An 18,871-nucleotide genomic window follows, 5' to 3' on the forward strand; every position below is an offset into this window, starting at 1 on the left:
TTTTATTTTTTTGTTACAATAGCCAAAGCATTCAGGCAGAGCTATACCAGTTTCAGCTGGTATAGCTCATGTGCTCAGCTGACTTCAGAACTTCAGCCATATGTTGAACACTGGCCGATAAAAGGGCTTCTCAGGGAAGATAACTGGTTTAGCCAAGAGAAACACCTAAATGTATATTTTGGACAAGAGGACATTTGGCAAGACAAGGGCAGAATATAGTTTTACAGAGCAAACATTAAATATTTAGCATATTTAGCATATATCATAGCACTTACAAGATCCAGGATATGTGTTCGGTCCTTAGGCAGGAATGAGCTGTAGTCTTCCTAGCAAAGAGAAATTGCCTCTTTTGGGCATGACAGTAAGGATCAGAGATCAATCCTTCCTGTTTTGAGCGTCCACTCTGAAAACGGGAGAGCGCCTCCTGCACCCCCACTGCCAATGTCCCCATTGATATTCTGCAGGATAATTTGCGGCAGTTTGGAACTAGGAACCAAGCGTTGGTTAGATAGGATGTTAGATAGGATGTATTTTACATTTTGATGGGTGTATAATCTGTTCTCTTTCCACTATCTGTAATAGGCTATTTATTAGTTTATTATAACTGAACACACTATCTACTCAATAGGATAGTAATATGAAATGCTTGATTCCGAGAGGCTAAGACTTGAGAAATAAGGAGAGGATGAATTCCACCCTTGTATGAAATAATGGAGTAGATGGAAGACCATAATATTGTTTAAAGCCATAAAGCCATGCCCTCAGATGATGTTAATTTTAATTTTGAACTTCTGTAGATTACTGAATTCACATCAGTCATATCACCATTTTGATTAAATCATTATGTTTTTATGGGAATTGGGTCAGGTTTTGCTATGAGGTTTTGCTTGTTTGTACACCACCCAGAGTAGTGTGAATTCACTAATGTGGTGGTATATAAACTGAATAAACAAGCAAGTAAGCAAGCAAGCAAACAAACAAGAAATCAATGGAGATTTTTCTGTGGTGTGTGGACTCCACTGTTTGGGGAATCGGGATAAATATGAAAACATAATACGATAATTTCTAGTTCTGGTTTAAACAACAATAACTTGCCCTAAACTCCTTTTAGGGCAAATTTGATTATATATGTATATGTATTCAGTTCAAACTGGGAACCCAGCTGGAGAGAACAGAGAGTCAAATGAAGCTGGAGTCTCTGACTCCAAAGGGGGGAGGGTTTAGCTCAGTGGGAGGGTGGTTTTTTGTCTTGGTGTTTTAGCTGTATGTTTTGTAGTATATTAAATCAATTAAAAATGTAAAAACAGACAAAAATAATAACTTGGAAAAAGAAAAGAAAAAGCAGCTGTCTTTCTTCTAATCCATTTTATATAACCTTTAGGGTGCTAGATTTGAGGTAGGTGCTGCTTTGGTCTCCCATATAGACAGCCAGGTAAAGGGCTGAGAGTAACATGACGGCAGCTCAGGATGGCTGAGATCAGAAGGAAATACAAGTAGAAACTCTACTTAGCGGAGCCGTAGGGTGGACCCAGAACAGGACTCAGTAAGCACATAAAGAGCTATAAACAAATATAAAATTCAACCATGGTTTGTCCTGATTCCACCCTAAATGTTCCCGAGTATCCTTCCTGCCTTCCTCCTCTTATTGTGAGAATTAATTCTTCTTCTTGGCTTTCAGGTCAAGTTTTGGAAAGTAACAAGTACACCTTAGCTTTAGCAGGAAGAACACTCTGCACCCATATGTCACCCAGGGGCCAAGTGAATTGGGCAAGGTTCAGGCAAAATGACCCTATTGCACCACAGAACCTGCAAACCTGGCTTTTGGAACACTGATAAATTCCACAAAATGAATATAAATACCAGGTAATGGGTTACAGATTGCAGAATTCTCCCCCAGGTGAGCTCCAAAACTCCAAATGAGTTCTGGAGCTCATAACATCTACGAATCCTTGGTGAAATGGCAAGGCCTAGGAGTTACAATGATCATCAGTCTGCCGTGGCTATCTCAATCCTTTACCGTGTTTTGAAAAATTAAGGTGCTATCTTGGGCCAAAATTAGCCCACAGTGCTGAAGTGCCTGTTCTTCAGAACTACATTGCCCAAAGATGCCAGCTTTGGTCTGTTTATCTTTGACTCAAAGTGACTTTGCTGGCATGATCTGATGTTGTGGACAATTATGGTTTTTTAGCCTGGGGATTAGGGGGAATATGTTGGGCATAGAGCTACAAGAGTGGTCATTTGTGTAACTGGTGTTGTCTCTCCAAAAACATAAATCCACACATGGCCATACAGAGCAATACGTAAGGTAGCTCTCTGTACATGGGACATTTTGCAGACCTCAGAATTAGCCCCAAACAGCCTCAGTTAAATCTTCCAAGGGACAATTTCATGATAAATGTGCAATGAGATGGAGAAGTGGAAATTCATCACATTACAGGAAGAATATCTAATCCCAAATTACGTATTTATTAATCCACAACTCCATCCTGATCTTACTCTACATGATTTCTATTTAAACACCAGAAGTCGGTGCAAGTGCTCTGACAATTTTTGTCTTAAGTGAGGTATGAAAACAATCCCAGGTAGCCAGCTTGAGGTAGAATCAGCCGGCCATCCTTCAGAGGTCAGTAAAATGAGTACCCAGTTCACTTGAGGGGGGGACATGTAGCCTGAATAATTAAATTGTTACCCACCCAGAGAGTGCTTTAAGCACCATGAGGTAGCATATAGGCAGCACAATTCCTCCCTCCCTCCCTCCCTCCCTCCCTCCCTCCCTTCCTTCCTTCCTTCCTTCCTTCCTTCCTTCCTTCCTTGTCTTGCTAATCTAATACTGGGGCAGCTGGACAAGGAAAAAAAAAGAGAGAGAGGAGGATGTTTTAAGCCAGCTGTGCTCTAACTGTGCATCCTACAAATCTGGACAGCCAGAACACAGCCAGAGCTACATTAAGAAACTGGAAAGAAGGCAGAAAACATCCTTCTCTCTCCCTCTCCGCTGATTCCTTCCTTCCCGCCCCCCCCCTTTAGTCACCCAGTTGGTCTAATGCTACCACAGGAAGTCTTTAAAAGAAAAAGAAAAGAAAGAAACAGAATGAGAAGGGAAGTAGGAAACAAGCACACCCAGGTGCCAGGTGTGGGGAGGAGAGGATTCCAATGGTTAGCAAGGTGCAAACAAGGCAGATTTCATGCATCCTCTCTCTCTGCTGACCCCTGTGAGAGTGGCTGAAGTGAATTTACCTGAGGAAACCCAACTTTCCAGGTGGGATTTTATAGGGGACCTATTTACATTTCTCTACTGTGTAGTCATACCCTGAGACGAATAGAAAACAAGACACAATGCGGAGGGAGAGCGGCACCTCCGATAGCCCCTTTTTGTGATGCATCCAGGGAAATGTTTGTGGTTTTCCAGCTGGGACATTCTGTGACAAGACCTGCTTGTTTGTTTGTTTAAGCAGAGACCTCAGCAAACAAGGAGAGAGAAAATTTTGGTAATGAATGTCCCCCATAATCATTAGGACCAGATCCCAAACAGGCAGCATCTGGTGAAGAAAACGTTCCATTCTTTCATGGAACCTGGAGAAGAAGCTGTTGGCCGGAGATGCTATTCCTGTCTTGGGAGAAGTAGATTAGGGGGTCATGGGTTTAGGCTGCTATTTCAATGATGTCTAGGCAGCTCAGTAAAGGGATTATCATCTTCCCTCTGGCCAGAAGGCTCCAGGTGATAATCCCAGTGACCACACATTCTGCATGGGACCAACCAAGGGTTCCACTGTCAGGTGATGAGAAGGCACTACAGGTTTGAACTGAAATGTATTTCTGACTCCCCTTGTTTCTCTTATCCTAGTGCCTTCTCAAAACACCTTCTTTCCCAAACAGCATTTGACTCCCAGAAATGATTAAAGATTAACTCAGAATGATTTGAAATAAGGGCACCTTAAACACTAACAGATTTATTTCAACACAAATTTTATGGACAACAACTGATTTAGCCAGAAGCGTAAATTTTTATCCTGTGTTATAGGTATGTATTCACATGTTGCAGGGGCAGTTGTGAATTAGTGTATAAACAGGGAAAAGGGAAATTAAATACAGAAAGTACAAACAATAGCAATCATATAATTAACAATGGCCTTTCATAACACAGCTATTGCCAAGGCTTACACTGCTGTACACTTCCCCCTTACTCTGCAAATCCCCAATGCATGAAGTGGCACTCAAAAAAGGTTCCAGAAGCACAAATCACAGCCAAAAAGCTGGGTGGGAGCATTAAAGTGGTATCACGCGAAGAAGGCAAGAATGCGCATCACATAGGCAAGGAGAAGTATGATGGAGTGCAACAGGAACAGTGCTCTTTATTTCTGTGCATGTGCAGACATTTGCAGACCCACTGGGAGACTGTAACTTTAGATGTTTTACAAACATGTAAATCTATGGTCTCTCTCATACACATCCTATTGGGCATCCAGAATGAACCAGTCTGGATTGTGATACAACACAGACCAGCACTGGACAGGTGCTCCCCTGTGTCTAGTTCCTTTCATTTGGGTAGATCCTGATTAATCTGGGTTCCTGCCCAGTCACCTGAATCTCATTTGATTGAACAGGGGTGATCAAGAAAGCAGCATCACAAAAGGCAAAATCCTGTTTATATAGCCCCCTGCCCAACACTCAAAAAAAATCTCCTGTTTCTCTGTGTGTGCATGCACACAGGGGCATATCATAAACTAAACTCACTGTGTTGCATACAAGAAAATAAGCCTGTAAGTACTCTATAATTTCCTTAAGTGACCCTGCTTAGACAATATGAAAAAAAACCCTACAGCAGTATAAGAGAAGAAACATGCAAAGAAGTGTACAGTACTAGCATGCTCATGAAATGTTTCAAGTTAAAAGACCCATGTTATTTGTAAATGCAATCCCGTGGACTTTATTTAGCGTGTGTGTGTACCAAATCTTTGTTCCCTTCCCCCACATGTCCCAGGCCTGAAACTGGCACGGTGCCCCCTGGCTGGGGTGCAGGCTATTTCAGGAGTCTCCCAGGAGCCTTGTTCTCTGTAAATGTAGAAATCCAAAACACAAACAAAGTAGCGGCATGGTGGAGCCATACTTCTCCCACCTGCTGGACTCTGCATATTTCTCCAGCAATATTTTGTGACCTTACAGCAATTTACAGGAAACAACATCACTTTTGGAAAGAAGAGACATCTCAAAGAGGAAAGGGATAGAAGGAGAGCTCAGGAAATTTATTGTGGGGAGGGGAAAACTACAACTCCCACAATCCCCCAGACCACAGTCTTTTAAAGACACATTTGCAAGCTCTGAATTTTTTTCAGAGAATTCTATTCTGAATTCTATTTGCAAGGGGCAAAAGGGTAGCAAAGCACATGTCTTAATTTCCAGAAAAAGTATATACCCAGTGGAAACTCCAAACAGCACAATCGACTCACACAAGGTCTGATCATGTCCCTCTGCTCAAATCAGCCTGCTACATGGTCTACATGTGTGCATAACACTGTTCTTGGTGATCTCTCTAATGCAGCAGTAATATACACTCAGGCTAAACATGAATTGCACTCAAGTTAGCTCCCTTTATGTATCACCTCAAATCCTCCCAGTAGTCATCATTTGGACTTGGAGTAAACACCAGATATTATGTCCAGGGAACCTTCCCGCTCTCTTGCTTGCTCTGAGGCAAAACTGATAAGGGTTTCAGAAAGCTGGTAACTGCGATTAGCCAGAGTATCTTCCTATTAGCCAAGGTATCTTGATATCACATGACATATTGTTTCTAGCACAATGACACTATGCAGTCCAATGGAACAGAGGAGCCTACAGTACAGTGTTTCCCACCCTGGAGGTTGTAACCCCCAAGGGGGCCACAAAGTTTTCTAGAGGTCGTCGGTATTATAGCCCTTGTTAAATCATTTCTTCCTTCTCCTTTGGAGTCAGATATTAAAGTTAGCATGTGTGTGTATGTGTGAGAAATAGGCCCCTTGGGGAAGAATGAAGCCTCTACTTTCTGAGAAGAGACTACTTTACCCCATGAAAAATGCCCTCCTATGCAAATGTGGCAGGGGGAAGTCACAGGTTACTTGTCTATTATAAAAGGGGGTCACAGCTCAAAAAAGGTTGTGAACCAAAGGGGGTCATGACTCAAAAAAGGATGAGTGATAAACCATTGCCATAATCATAAACCATTGCTATAGTATGTCATAGACAGCATGTTCCCACAGCTCATCCCAATTAGCAAATCTGAAGCACACAAATAGATGGCTTTTTAAAATATTAAACAGTCACCGGAAGGTCTAGTTCACAGATATGAAACAGATGTTCCTACAAGTGCTGTTGGACTGCAATCTGCATCTCTCCTCCCCGTTTGCTATGTTGGATAGCAGTGATGGAAGTTGTAGTCCAGCAACTCCTGGAGGACCACATGTTCTCCACCCCTGATCTAGTGACTCCTCCTCCCATTCAGATCCAAAGACTCCTCCACCTGACCTCTGCCAACAACTACGGAAGAGAATCCACAAGTGATCCCCACAGACTCACCAGCAACCCCTCGCTGCACTTTTCCGCCATGGTCGGGGGCTGTGATATGGGCGCCCACCTGCCCTTGTCCCGTCTTGCTGGCTACACTTCCCAGGATACACAGAGAGCGCAGATCATACAGCAGCACAAATTAGACTAAAGAGACTGGATGCTGTGGAGGAGAAAAAGGGACACAGATTAGGAAGGAAAAGGTATCGTCATCAACAACAACAATAGACAACCCTTCTGTTCTAATCCTAACTCTTCAACAGGGAGCAACCCAAACCCACAGAGCATTTAACAAAGATTAGGACATTTGTAAAACCATTTCCGCCTGTTTCCAAGGACCATCGTTTAACTGAAAAAAAATGTACTGTTGCTTCACATTCTATGTCCAGCATATGCCCAAAGATGGTAAAATGAAACATGTCAGCAGAATTAGGAGAGAATGCAGAGTTGGGGTTAATAACAGGCTCTGTATCTGCCCCACTATTCCTGATCCTATCAACCCACTACTGGCATCTCCACACCAGAGACAGGGATGGAAAAACGACACGTGGCTGAGAAGAACAGAAGTAGCGCTCAGGGCAGGGGAAGTCTTCAGGGCACTGAGCACGCACAGGGGCACAGCTGCCATTCAGGACACAGATGGGAGGCGATTGCCTTCCACCCTGGTGCACTGAGTCACGTGCAAGGTCAGCTCTGTCATTGTGCTAGAGACCAGGTGGTACGGTTAGGCAACCAAAACGGGGGGGGGGGAGAAAGGAAATTGTCCACCCTCTTCTTAATGCACGAAAAAGTTGTTTAAGGATGCCTCTGCAGATTCAGCCACAGCACAGCATGTAGAAGTTACTTTTTTGGACTACAACTCCCTGAACCTTCAAGGAACACAAAGGAATAAATGTTCCTTCTCTAGCCACCTCTGCTATAATCCAATCTGGAGTTTCTTTTAAAATGAAAATTTAAGAGTTTGGAAAAAAAAAATACATTTTGTACTGCTACTCCTAGAATTTTTCTCAGCCAGCACAAATATATCCCTCGGTCAATACCCATGCTCCTGGTATGACTCTGGGGATTGTTGTCTGAAAAGGTACCTCTCCCAAGCTGGTCTGTCTACCTACATCAAGAAACAATGGCAAAGAAACGTTTGTAAGATACAGCGTAACTGAAGTATGCAATGGTCCTGACAGGGCACAGAATGAGGAGGAGGGGTGGAGCAGGAAAAGATGTCTTCAATCTATAGCACATGGGGACAGGGTGGAGCAGACAGAGGAGGTGGGTGGATATTTCAGGGACCTAGGGGTGGAGCCTGAGCCGGTGAGATAAGGAACTGAGTCAAGTGCTTGAGAAATGTCCTCACTTGTCTCATTCAGAAGTTATAAACTGGGGACAGCAATGCTAGATACTTCCCACTGCTATGAGGGCACAATCCCAGAGAAAGACCTGTGGTAACCTCTGACCTCTGTTTGGGTTCTCAGCTAAAATGGTCCAGTAGCTTCACATTTTCCTGTCTGTCTGTTGGTTTGGTAGATTTCTATCCTGGTGAATGAGCTTGTGATGGCATGACGTAGCGCTTGTGCTTACAATGGGTCCGTGAAGGTGAGATAGCAACTGACTCACGTGTTACCCCATGAGTCTCTTGATTCACTGTGGAAGTAAATCTGGATTTTCCAAATGTCAGTCTAGTGTTTTGATCGCTACCCCATGCTGATTTCTCTTGGGGTAAAAAATCATTGGGGAGAGAATGCATCACTCCTCTCACTGTGCCTATGCATGCACACATGACACACACACAAGATGCTAAAGACAAGGGCAGTTCATGGACCATCTCTCCCAAAAATTTCATGGTAAGGCAATCATCTCCCTCCAATTTGAACTGAATAGTGCCTGGAGTCCTTCTCAATGTAGTATCTTTGCATTAAGTGAGAATGCCCTGGATATGGCTTTTACAAGGACAGGGATCCTGGGAGGTGAGCCTTGCCAGGGCTCATGCAACCCTACATGAGCACCCTCCCCCTTTTGTCATCTATTGGTAGGTCCCAGGTGTGCAGTCTTGCTCCCCAGAGGATGGATCCAGCTGCATCAGAAATTCCTCATCACCAGGGACCAAATCTCTCCCCAATGATTTTTTACCCCAAGAGAGATCAGCATGGGGTAGGGATCAAAACACTAGACTGACATTTGGAAAATCCAGATTTACTTCCACAGTGAATCAAGAGACTCATGGGGTAACACGTGAGTCAGTTGCTATCTCACCTTCACGGACCCATTGTAAGCACAAGCACTATGTCATGCCGTCACAAGCTCATTCACCAGGATAGAAATCTATGAAACCGACAGACAGACAGACAGACAGACAGACAGACAGACAGACAGACAGACAGACAGACAGACAGACAGACAGACAGACAGACAGACAGACAGACAGGAAAACTTGAAGCCACTGGACCATTTTAGCTGAGAACCTGAACAAAGGTCAAAGGTTACCACAGATCTTTTTTCTCTGGGATTGTGCCCTCATAGCAATGGGAAGTATCTAGCATTGCTGTCCCCGGTTTATGACTTTTGGATGAGACAAGTGAGGACGTTTCTCAAGCACTTGACTCAGTTCCTTACTAGCTCAGGCTCTACCCCTAGGTCACTGAAATATCCACTCACCTCCTCTCTCCACTCCACCATGTCCCCATGTGCTATAGACTGAAGACATCTTTTCCTGCAGATTGGCATCTCAATTGTGTGACCCATCATAAGATGCTAGACACCATTACGCCTCTCTAAATAGAGGAAGTCCAATTTTTGAAACACAGAGAATTAAACAAATATACCAATAGCTTCCTGCTCTTTCTATTAATTGGTACCCTGGACTGCTGCCTTAAAATCTTGTGCTGATAGTGCCACTGAGGATACTAGCTGTTGTACGTGCAGTAGAGAGTTTATTTTGGATATTACAAGATGAGGTTTTTTAGTGTTACATCACCCTGCCTCACACATGGAATTTTACAAATGGGGACTCTGCACAAGAGTCAGATTCCCATTAATTATGTGCACTACTGTGAGTATAGTGGCATAAACTATAGTAGTGAAATCAACCCTTATATTCCTCATCACATGCCCACTCATGCAACTGGTGATGAGGAGAAATACATGCATTGGTGATTTACTACATCAGTTTACATCACTTCTATTAGTGTATTTAAATAACTAGATTCTGGTTGTGTGTTTGATTTGCAAACCTCCTGTGCTCCTCCAATGTTTATTCCTGTTATTTTCTTATTGCAATAACAACAAAATGGATAAGGAGGGACATGTGGAAAAGAGTGACAATGTGTCTTCATTAAAAGTGCTAGGAACTGTCTATCTGGAAATATTTGAGATTCAGGATGGAATCAAGAGGTTATAGATAAACATAAATTATATTGGCATTATTGTATTTGTGTTGCTCTACTTAAATGCTTGCTTAAGCAAGGGAGTACATAAAGAAGGTCCAATATGATCTTCTTTATGGGATAGTCATCTACTGAAGAAGACAGGTAGTGGCTAACAGCATTCTGAGGAAGGCGAAATAAATACTGCAGCAACAGTAGAGCAGGATAAGGAAGTTTACCCTCGGGTAGCGATGGCGAACCTATGGCATGCAGAGCCCTCTCTGTGGGCAAACGAGCCCTAAGTCGCTAGATTGCTACCCCCAGCTGCCAAAACTTAGGAGGTGGCTAAAGCTGTGGTCCTAGTGCCCTGACAGGTAGCAGGCCAGGATCTGGAGCAGCTGGCACTGGTGGTGGCGGGCCGGCCGAGTTATTGGCAGTGGCAGGGTTGGGCATGACTCGAGGCCAATCCGGAGTGGGGTCTGGAGGAACCTCCATGCCCAGAGGAAATACACATTTTGGGCACAAAGGTTAGTCTGAAAGTGTTTATCAGTATCTCAGGTGTCAGGAGGAGAAATACATATAATTTCCTGTGGTCAGATGGAAAGGCTTTAATGGTTTTTGCCCCAGCTCTCAGTTACTAACCGTGACTAACAGAAATATGGATGGCAGATGACACAAAATAAGTAAATAGGTACATATTTATTTAATAAGGGTGTGTTGTCAAGTCAGTTCAGGCTTATGCTGACCATTTCCATGGATAGTACTCAGAAGCAGTTTACCATAGTTAGATACCTAACTTACTGAGCTGTCCAGCCAGTGCATACAGTACTTTATTTACATGGCATATATAATGCATCTTAGTACAACACGTAGACAGCTCGGGCCAGCATTTCTCTTTTAGAAGTATAAAACACACAAAGCTTCAGGTATGTGGCTACTGCTTGAGATATGGCAGTTTTTCCCATAGTCCCCATTTAAGGTAAAAGGTGAAGTTACCACAATGTTGTAACTAGGAAACAGGCCTCATAAAACCAAAGGAGACGCATGAATGGCAATGCTCATCACTATTATAGCCCAGGATCTACAAGCAGAAATGAGTGTTATACACCAGTCAAATAAACAAACTGTTCTCTCTGTTTTTTAAAGAAACATATCCAAATAGCACAGCGTCTATTTGAAAAGAAATATGAAAATTATGAAAAGACGGTCCCTTTTACTTCCAGGCAGGGTATCGTAAGGTCCCTCTTCTGCAACAAAGTGACTGGTTCAGGAGCCAAAGTGGAAACTCACAAGTACAACAAGGAACATTCTGAGGCCACTGAAGAGCCAAAAGGGACACTGAGGAGTGAGTAGAACAGAGGCCTTTTCTGCTTGCATCTCCTGAATGCCGGGGACTACATGGAAGACACTCCCTCTGAGCTGTCAGGGCTGAGCCATGCAACATTGCATCCTACACTGGGAGGCAAGAAAGAAGTGACACACAGAAAGTATTATGTGATAGATGACTTAATTGCACCCCTGCCCTTGACTGAGTCCCCCCCACACACACAGACACACACGCACAGACAAACACACACACAGAGAGAGAATGTTTCCCTTTTCATCCTTAAGCAGTCCTCCTTGTCCTGCCAACAAACTCCTGAGTGCATTTAGATGCAGAAGAGTTCTCTGCTCTACCATGCCAAAAACAAGGACGCACAGGCAGAATCCCCTTAAAGAGCAGGGACACCTCACAAAGGGGTAGGAGGAAGCTGTCCCCAGAGATGACACCATGTTTCAGAGACATTTTGTCACAGGCTCCACATTGGACTGTCCACCAAGCCCCTGTTGTAGGGCAAGGAACTTTCCTGTGCCTGGCATATGGACCTCTCCTATTTTGTCAGCTGAATAGACCCTGGCAGCTGCACAAGAGAAGTGTAAGGGGATCAGCTGCGCTGTGAGAAAGCCAACAAAGACAAGTCAGCAGTGACTTTAGAGGGGATGCTTGAAAGTTAGTGGAAGCAGATTATACCTGATAGTATGGAAACAATCCGAGCCACAGCTCAAGCGAACTTTTCCACTATGAGTTATATCTACAACTGTCACTAATTCACTACTCAGGGCTAACACGATGCAATAAATGCTGCTGTAGGATGATGTGTCTACGCTGATCCCAGATGCTGGGAAACTGGGAAGTTTCCCTCTCACACTGATAACATCGTACTGAAATGGTGCAAACAGCTTTTTGCTGAAATGTGCTGAAGAAATATAATGATGCAGCACAAGAAAGCCTGTACTGGTAACCCCTAGGTGCTACAAATAATCAAGTCAGGATGAAGGTTGCATCTGGGATTTCAGCTCTTGGACATTTCAGATCATGTATGTTATCAGGATTCACTCAGACAACAAAAGCCAGAGAGGTGCAATAAATGTCTTTGCCTATAAGGTGCCATAAGATTATATGGTCATCTGAAGGCAATGATTTAGCAAACAGAAAGCTTCGCTTTGATTTCCCTCCCCCCCCTTCCTAATTGAGCAATCTCCAAATCTGGAGTATCCTTTATGCCTCTGTGTCAATGCTCCTTAGTGCATTTTTTAGATTCTGTAATTAAATTTTGCACACCTTTACAGCAGTGGAGAGGGCTACAACAATTTAAACTGTTGTAATTAACAGCAAGACAAACAAGTATGTGGGAGAGGGCTTTCTTTTGTGTGGCTCCTTGGCTATGAAATGAACTTACTTTTGAGTTGTGCTAAGTTTCCACTCTTTGACCCAACTCCGGGAGGCAGTGGAAGACAGGAGGGCTTGGTGTGCTCTGGTCCATGGCGTCACGAAGACTCATACACGAATTAAACTAGAACGTTTTACCTGCCCTGCAGTGCTGTTTTTAGTCTGTATTCCATGTAATTTTAATGTTTTCTAATGTTTAATGTTTTCTAATTACAAGAATTTTGCTGATTTTATGGTTTTGCTGTGGGGTGGGCTTATATTGTTTTATTAAGGCTTTAGCTAACTGTTGATTTTATCTTTCAAATTTTCATTTTAAAAACTGTAAGCTGATTTGAACACTATCTTTCAGTGGAAAGGCATAGTATAAATGTACCAAGTTAATAAAGTAAAAATAAACAATGGGACTAATTACTCTATGTACAGTGTCTTCCACCACATTGTTAATATACCCTTCTGAGAACTGATTTCCTATTCTTTCAATATCTTTCACTTTCAGGTGGTTTCTTTTAAAGTTCTAGTGTAAATATTTACGCACATTACTCTAGCCAGAGAGGAGCAAGAATGCAGAGTATTGCACCAGACCAGACACAGTTTGGTAGGTGGAAGTTGGCAAGAAAAACCGGAACTGATTTTTCTATAGACAGATCAGCTACAAAAAAAGCCGGCGTACACTGCACTATAGGTTATGTATAAGAAAGGCGAGGGGGATTAACGGCATGGTAACAGTGCATTAACAGACGTTAGCAAAATCATCTGATGCTTTTCCAAGCTGAGGTGGCGGCAGAGTTAATCTTGACCTTCATCCTAGTTCCACACCCGTTTCCACTGTCTGACGTCCCAATACCGAGCTCTCTCTACAAGAGCGGCTGGAGAAATATCCTCCGAAGGGGTAAGGGGGGGGGGGCGCCGAGAGGCGCTCCGAATACCTGGCCAAAGGGGGTACGCAATCCCTTTAAAAGCACCAGAGGGAGCCAAGAAAACGGATGGAGGTTTTCTTTTTCTTTTTCTTCTTTTTTTTTTTACATCAGCTGCCACGTGGGAGCTGCTCCACGCTCCTCCCCTGTACATGGAAAATTACAGCGCGCGGACCCCCGGCCCCGACTCCGGTGGGCGACCGGGGAAGCCCCCCTTCCCAGCCCAGACACCCCACCTCGCGTTCCGTCGGGCCCCGCAGCCGCTCCGCTCCTGCCACCCCAGGAAGGCTCTTCCGGGCGCCCATGTGCCGGGGGGGGGGGTTTCCAGGCTGTCCCGGCCACCCTTTCAGGACGTCGATTGGAGGGATCTCCCAGCGACCACTGACAGCGGCAGATGTCGCACACCGGGAACCCGAGGGGAGGCTGGATTGCCGCCGGAAGAATCATCCGGATCCTTGCCTTCGGTTCCCCAGAAGCACGTTTTTCTTCGACACTTCTGCACGCTGCCTGCTTCCTCTCCTCCTCACCCGTTCCGCGCTCTCTCGCTCGCTCGCTCGCTCTCTCACACACGCGCGCGCGCACGCGCGCGGGCGGGCGAGCGCCTGGCTCGAAGACCCCCCTCGGAGGGCTTCCACCCTGTCCATGCCGCGCTCCTTACCCTCTCCATGCCGATTTCGTCTCCCTCCGCTGGCTCGCGTCTCCTCGCCCGGGCTTTTCAGGCGCGCTGTCAAAGTGGATCTTCTTAGAGGGAAAATTGCATCAGCCTGCGCTGTGCTTGCCTGCCCTCGCCTCAGCCGGCAGCAAGCGCCGCGCTCCCTTCCGAGCCCGCCTGCCCGCGCGCCCCGGGCAAAGCGTGTCCGCGCGTGGCAGCCACCACAGACCCTCAGCCCGTCTCTGCCGCGGGTTGTGGGGGCCACCGACTTTAATGAAAGTTTTGGTCGTCGATTCCGAGGGGGCAGCTGGCACGTCCCGCCTTCCCCCGCCCCGGCTCCGCCCCGGCGATCCCGCCCCGCGCCTTGATTGGGACTCCGAAGCAGCAGCCTCCCGCTGCCTTCCTTCAGCCTCGCCTCGCCGTGGGGCGCTGGGGAGGGGGTTGCGCTGCAGAGGAGCCTGGCTGGCGGGGGAGCTCGAAGGTGGTTCGCGAGAGCGCAGCGAGGGCCGTTTCCCTCCCGCCCCGAACGTAAATAAATCCTGTTGCCACCCACATGACGAGGAAAACATACACCTTGAGGCCATGCTGCGGCTCGCTCGGCCATATAAACGTGAGCGCGTATAACACTCACACACACACACACACACACACACACACGCAGGCAGGCAAAGTGGGGCGTGGATTTACGAAGCAAACGGGTCTGGGTAAAAGATGAAGCCGTGGCCATGCGCGTATTCACGGAAAGAGGCGTGACGCGCGCGCGCACCTATACCGACGCCCCCCCCCGAGCGCGCGCACACACACAGGGTGTGGGAAACCGGCACGTTTCGCCGAGGCGACCGGCGTCCCCCTCTTTGAAACATGGATGCGGAACCGGAGAGGGGCGCGCGCCCTTTCCAGCGCTCCCGCCCCGCCGGAGTGCACGTTAGGAGACAGACAGTCGTGAAGACCCGCGTCCCTCACCTCCGACCAGCACCATGGACAGTCACACGGCCGCGTGAAGACACGAGATGGTGTGTGGCGGGGGGGGGAAAGAGGGGGCCACCTCGCGGGAGCGGCGGCGGCGGCGGCGGCCCGGCTCCGAATCCCCGTTACCCCGTCCCGTCTCATGCATGCATCTTATTGAACGGGCTGCTGTCACCCGCAATCAACCGGAGGGCTTTGACTCCGTTAACCTGGTGAACGATCCCAGTGAGAGACGCCCGCTCTCCCCACTCTGCCTCCCTATACCCTGTTCTGGATCTGCTTTCCGGAGGCTGCCTCATCTTCCGCCACAGCTAGTCCAAGGCCAAATACATCTGGCTGGCTTAGTCGCGTCTTGAACTCTGTATTGTATGTGTTGGGGTGGTGGTGAGTGGCTTTTCCAATCTGTGGTGTGCGTCTCCAGCAGAGGTTGCCACAGGCGCTTCCTCCCCTGCCACTTGACCTGACTCCGCTCCCACACACCACATAATTTGATTTGACCACCCCTTGATCAAAATTGGCCTCCTCTGAAGCTGGTACATCTATTTTTACCCCCTAAGGTGCATTCTTCTTCTCGCTTCCACCTCCCCGCCCCAGCCTCCACTTTCCCCACAGAATTTGCTGCAGATCGGGAGGTTGCTTGCTAGTACGTAGCATTCCTTTTTCATTGTGTGTACAGTATGCCAGCCTGGAGCCCCCCAGATTTTGTGTGCTGCCGTCCCCTACCGCCGCATCTGCCGCTGATTGGCGAGGGCTGCCTCAACTTCGGGGCCAAAATTCCATGTAGGTGCCGACAGCCCGGACCCAATCCTTGGGAGGATGGATTTAAGGTGGGGCTGGCTTCCAGTGCCCACCTGTCTGCAACCTCCCTCCTAATCTGAAGCAAGATGATGTATCTGGACTGTACTAGAAGCACATAGTTCCCCCTCTCTTTTTTTTTATCTAACCATAGGTTGCCCCCCAAAAGACAAGGACACTTTGATCACCCCCTAGTCCTGGCAAGGGATTTGTTTCTCCCTAAAAATGCAAATACCAACACTGTATGGAATGGAGGTGTCTTTAATACATTCTCCTCCATAATGCTACAGGTTTCAGCCATCAATTTATGCTGTGCTGATCCATTTCTTTTCCTTCCTTCCTTCCTTCCTTCCTTCCTTCCTTCCTTCCTTCCTTATTCACATTTCAGAATCAACATACAAAATCAAACAATTTCATAATAGTAGTGCAAACATTCACATAGATACAGTGCAGATCTGGAATAAAGTTTATTGCTTATGGTTATACACAACAGCTCATGCCAACTCATGCTTACTGGAAAGTAAGTTCCTCTGAAATCAAAGGCTGTGTCACAAGTCATGCTCTGTCACTCTGACTCTCTGTCCTTCCCCAGCATGATGCTAGAATCCAGGATTTTGGACGCAAATGAATAGGCATACTGAAAAATAGAGGAAATCCTTTCTTTTGTGTGTGTTCATTTTGCAGCCACTTGAGCAGAAAGTGTTTTGCTTGTTCCCGCCTCCTTGAACTGTAGAGTCATTCCTTTGAGGCTTAGAATGGTATTTTTCTTGCAGAGTCCAACCTCTAATCTGTAGTCATTTCTTCTCCATTTAGGCAAAATCTGCATCAAACTCCCACATGCTATTTTAATGAGGGCCATGATGTGATCGTTCCAGAAAATGGTCTATAGCAGCCAAAATGGCTGTTCTGTGGCTGTCTGGTTTGCTTGTTTGTCTGTTTACAATGCAGACTATGGTTCCAGTTTCTTTAGCGCCACATAGTACAGTAGTAGTTTTAGAAGAGGTAGCCATGTTAGTCTATGTTACCATAGCAGGCAAAGACAAAAAACAAACAAACAAACAAACAAACCATTGTGGTACCTTAGAGTTCACATTAAAATACTGTATAGCAGTTAGTCTTTAAGGTGCCACATGTTTTTGTCTTCTTTATTTTTATGGGGGTTTTTTGCCTCAAAATAGTTCTTTTCTTTTTCTCCTTCTTTGCCCACTACAGATTCCCTCCTTTTGTGGGAAGCACAGTCAAGTACCTTGGGAGGGAAGCGAGACCCCTTCTTTTCTTTTATTTTCCCCATACAGATTTTATCATCCAATTGAAGGCTGATCCAGATCAGCTATAGGACAGATACAAAGGTTGTTTCAGATACAGGCTCCAAATTGGAAATAATAATGATGATGACCCAGCAATGAGGCTGCGACTACATAGTCAAATTCCACGGGACTTGCTCCACTTATAAAATGGGTGAATTCAAAGAATTTTTATTAACCATATGATGCCAAGGCTGATTTGAATTGGCAAAGCCCTTTTTTGCTCCCAAACTGGCTTTTTTCACTGTCATTAAGGAGCTTCTACTTTTTCAAGCATGAATGATTTTCCCATGTGGTTAGCTTTGTAAAAATAAGGGCATGTTTGTAGGTGGTGCTTCAGTGATGTAGGCAGTTGGCCATGATGTTCAGGACCAGGGAATTACATTCACACACCCTTATTTCTTGCATAGTGAGATAAGCGTTAGGATTGCCCTATTGCCTCATTGCTGGGTCTCCACCATTATTATTTCCCATATTTACGACCTCACCAGTTGCCCATCGGATTGGTAGAGGCAAGACCAGACTAAGGAAGGAAAGAAGGGCTATGTGCAAGCTGGAATGTAAATCACATCATATTGAATATGAACGGTGAACTCACAAATCAATGCACAGCCCTGGGTGAGCATTGACTGGAATTTCAAGTATAATAAAGGCTGTGAATCAAATCACAGCCTGTATTACACTTTCCAGTATAGACACATCCTCATCTGAGCAAATGAAAGTCAATGAAAGCAGAGAGGAAAGGCTACCATCATAAATTTCAGTTGATCACATGATATTCAGAAAACCTTGTGGAACCCGCTATCTGGGACTGTGCACATCAGCCTATCAACCTTTCCAATGCAACACAACTTTGCATCCTTAGAAACAGAAGTTTCCATAATAAAGCTACAGCATTGTGGGCATGTACTGGGTACTTCTTTGGCCTGGAAACCTGACAATGGCAGGGACCAAGAATCTTCCAGGGTGAGTAGGAAGCTCACTATTTCCACTCATTAGTATTTCTAGACCACATATACCATATTTAATCCCACAGACATTAATCAGCTAGTGCCTTTTTAATAGCCCAGCTGGTAGCATCCTTTTCCTGCATTCTCAGATATGAGCTGTTATAGATTTATCTTCACTAGCTTATTGCTTTTTTCTCTACTATCTGTTTCTGTGCACTAGATGTTCACCTACCTTGTTGGAGAATCTCCTCTCTTCATCAAAGGATGCAAAGAATGCAGCTGTCAGGGCTACACACCTCACTGCTCTACAAATAAAGGAGACCTATTGGTTCCAGGACTGCTAATGAAATTTAAAAAAAAGATTGTTTGTATGAATGGGTAAGATAAGATCTTAATCTGAGGAAACTGTTTAACCAGGTGCTTGGAACACATTTAACAGGACTGGCAATTCCATTCACAAGGTAAAGAGGAAAGAATTAATACCACAGTGCTTCAGATTATCATCCTTGTGAAATTCTTGACAAATAAAGATTAAAGTTTCAGGGCCCCTTCCAAACTGGGGGGAGGGAGAAAGGGGATGAGAGTTCCATTAATTAGTTTTATGCTATCAAGTCTATTCTGACTTGTGGCCAGCCTTTCTAGAGTTCTCCAGATATACTGTGCTCAGCAATGATTTAAAATTCACTTCTT

The 18,871-nt window shown here is 45.4% G+C and overlaps 1 protein-coding gene across 1 annotated transcript in view; it reads right to left on the reverse strand.

The window, feature by feature from the left end:
* The window catches only part of SLC6A9 (solute carrier family 6 member 9), a 69,816-nt gene extending 55,407 nt beyond the window's left edge, over positions 1 to 14,409 (reverse strand). The window contains exons 1-2 of the mRNA XM_072997517.2: positions 14,173 to 14,409; positions 6,547 to 6,697 (exon numbers count right to left, since the gene is read on the reverse strand). Of these exons, the coding sequence (XP_072853618.1) occupies positions 6,547 to 6,576 (30 nt within the window). The 5' untranslated portion in view covers positions 6,577 to 6,697; positions 14,173 to 14,409. The remainder of the gene's footprint in view (positions 1 to 6,546; positions 6,698 to 14,172) is intronic.
* Positions 14,410 to 18,871: the final 4,462 nt, after the last annotated feature.

The sequence above is a fragment of the Pogona vitticeps genome, chromosome 4 (assembly GCF_051106095.1).
Source record: "Pogona vitticeps strain Pit_001003342236 chromosome 4, PviZW2.1, whole genome shotgun sequence".
Classification (NCBI taxonomy): Eukaryota; Metazoa; Chordata; class Lepidosauria; order Squamata; family Agamidae; genus Pogona; species Pogona vitticeps.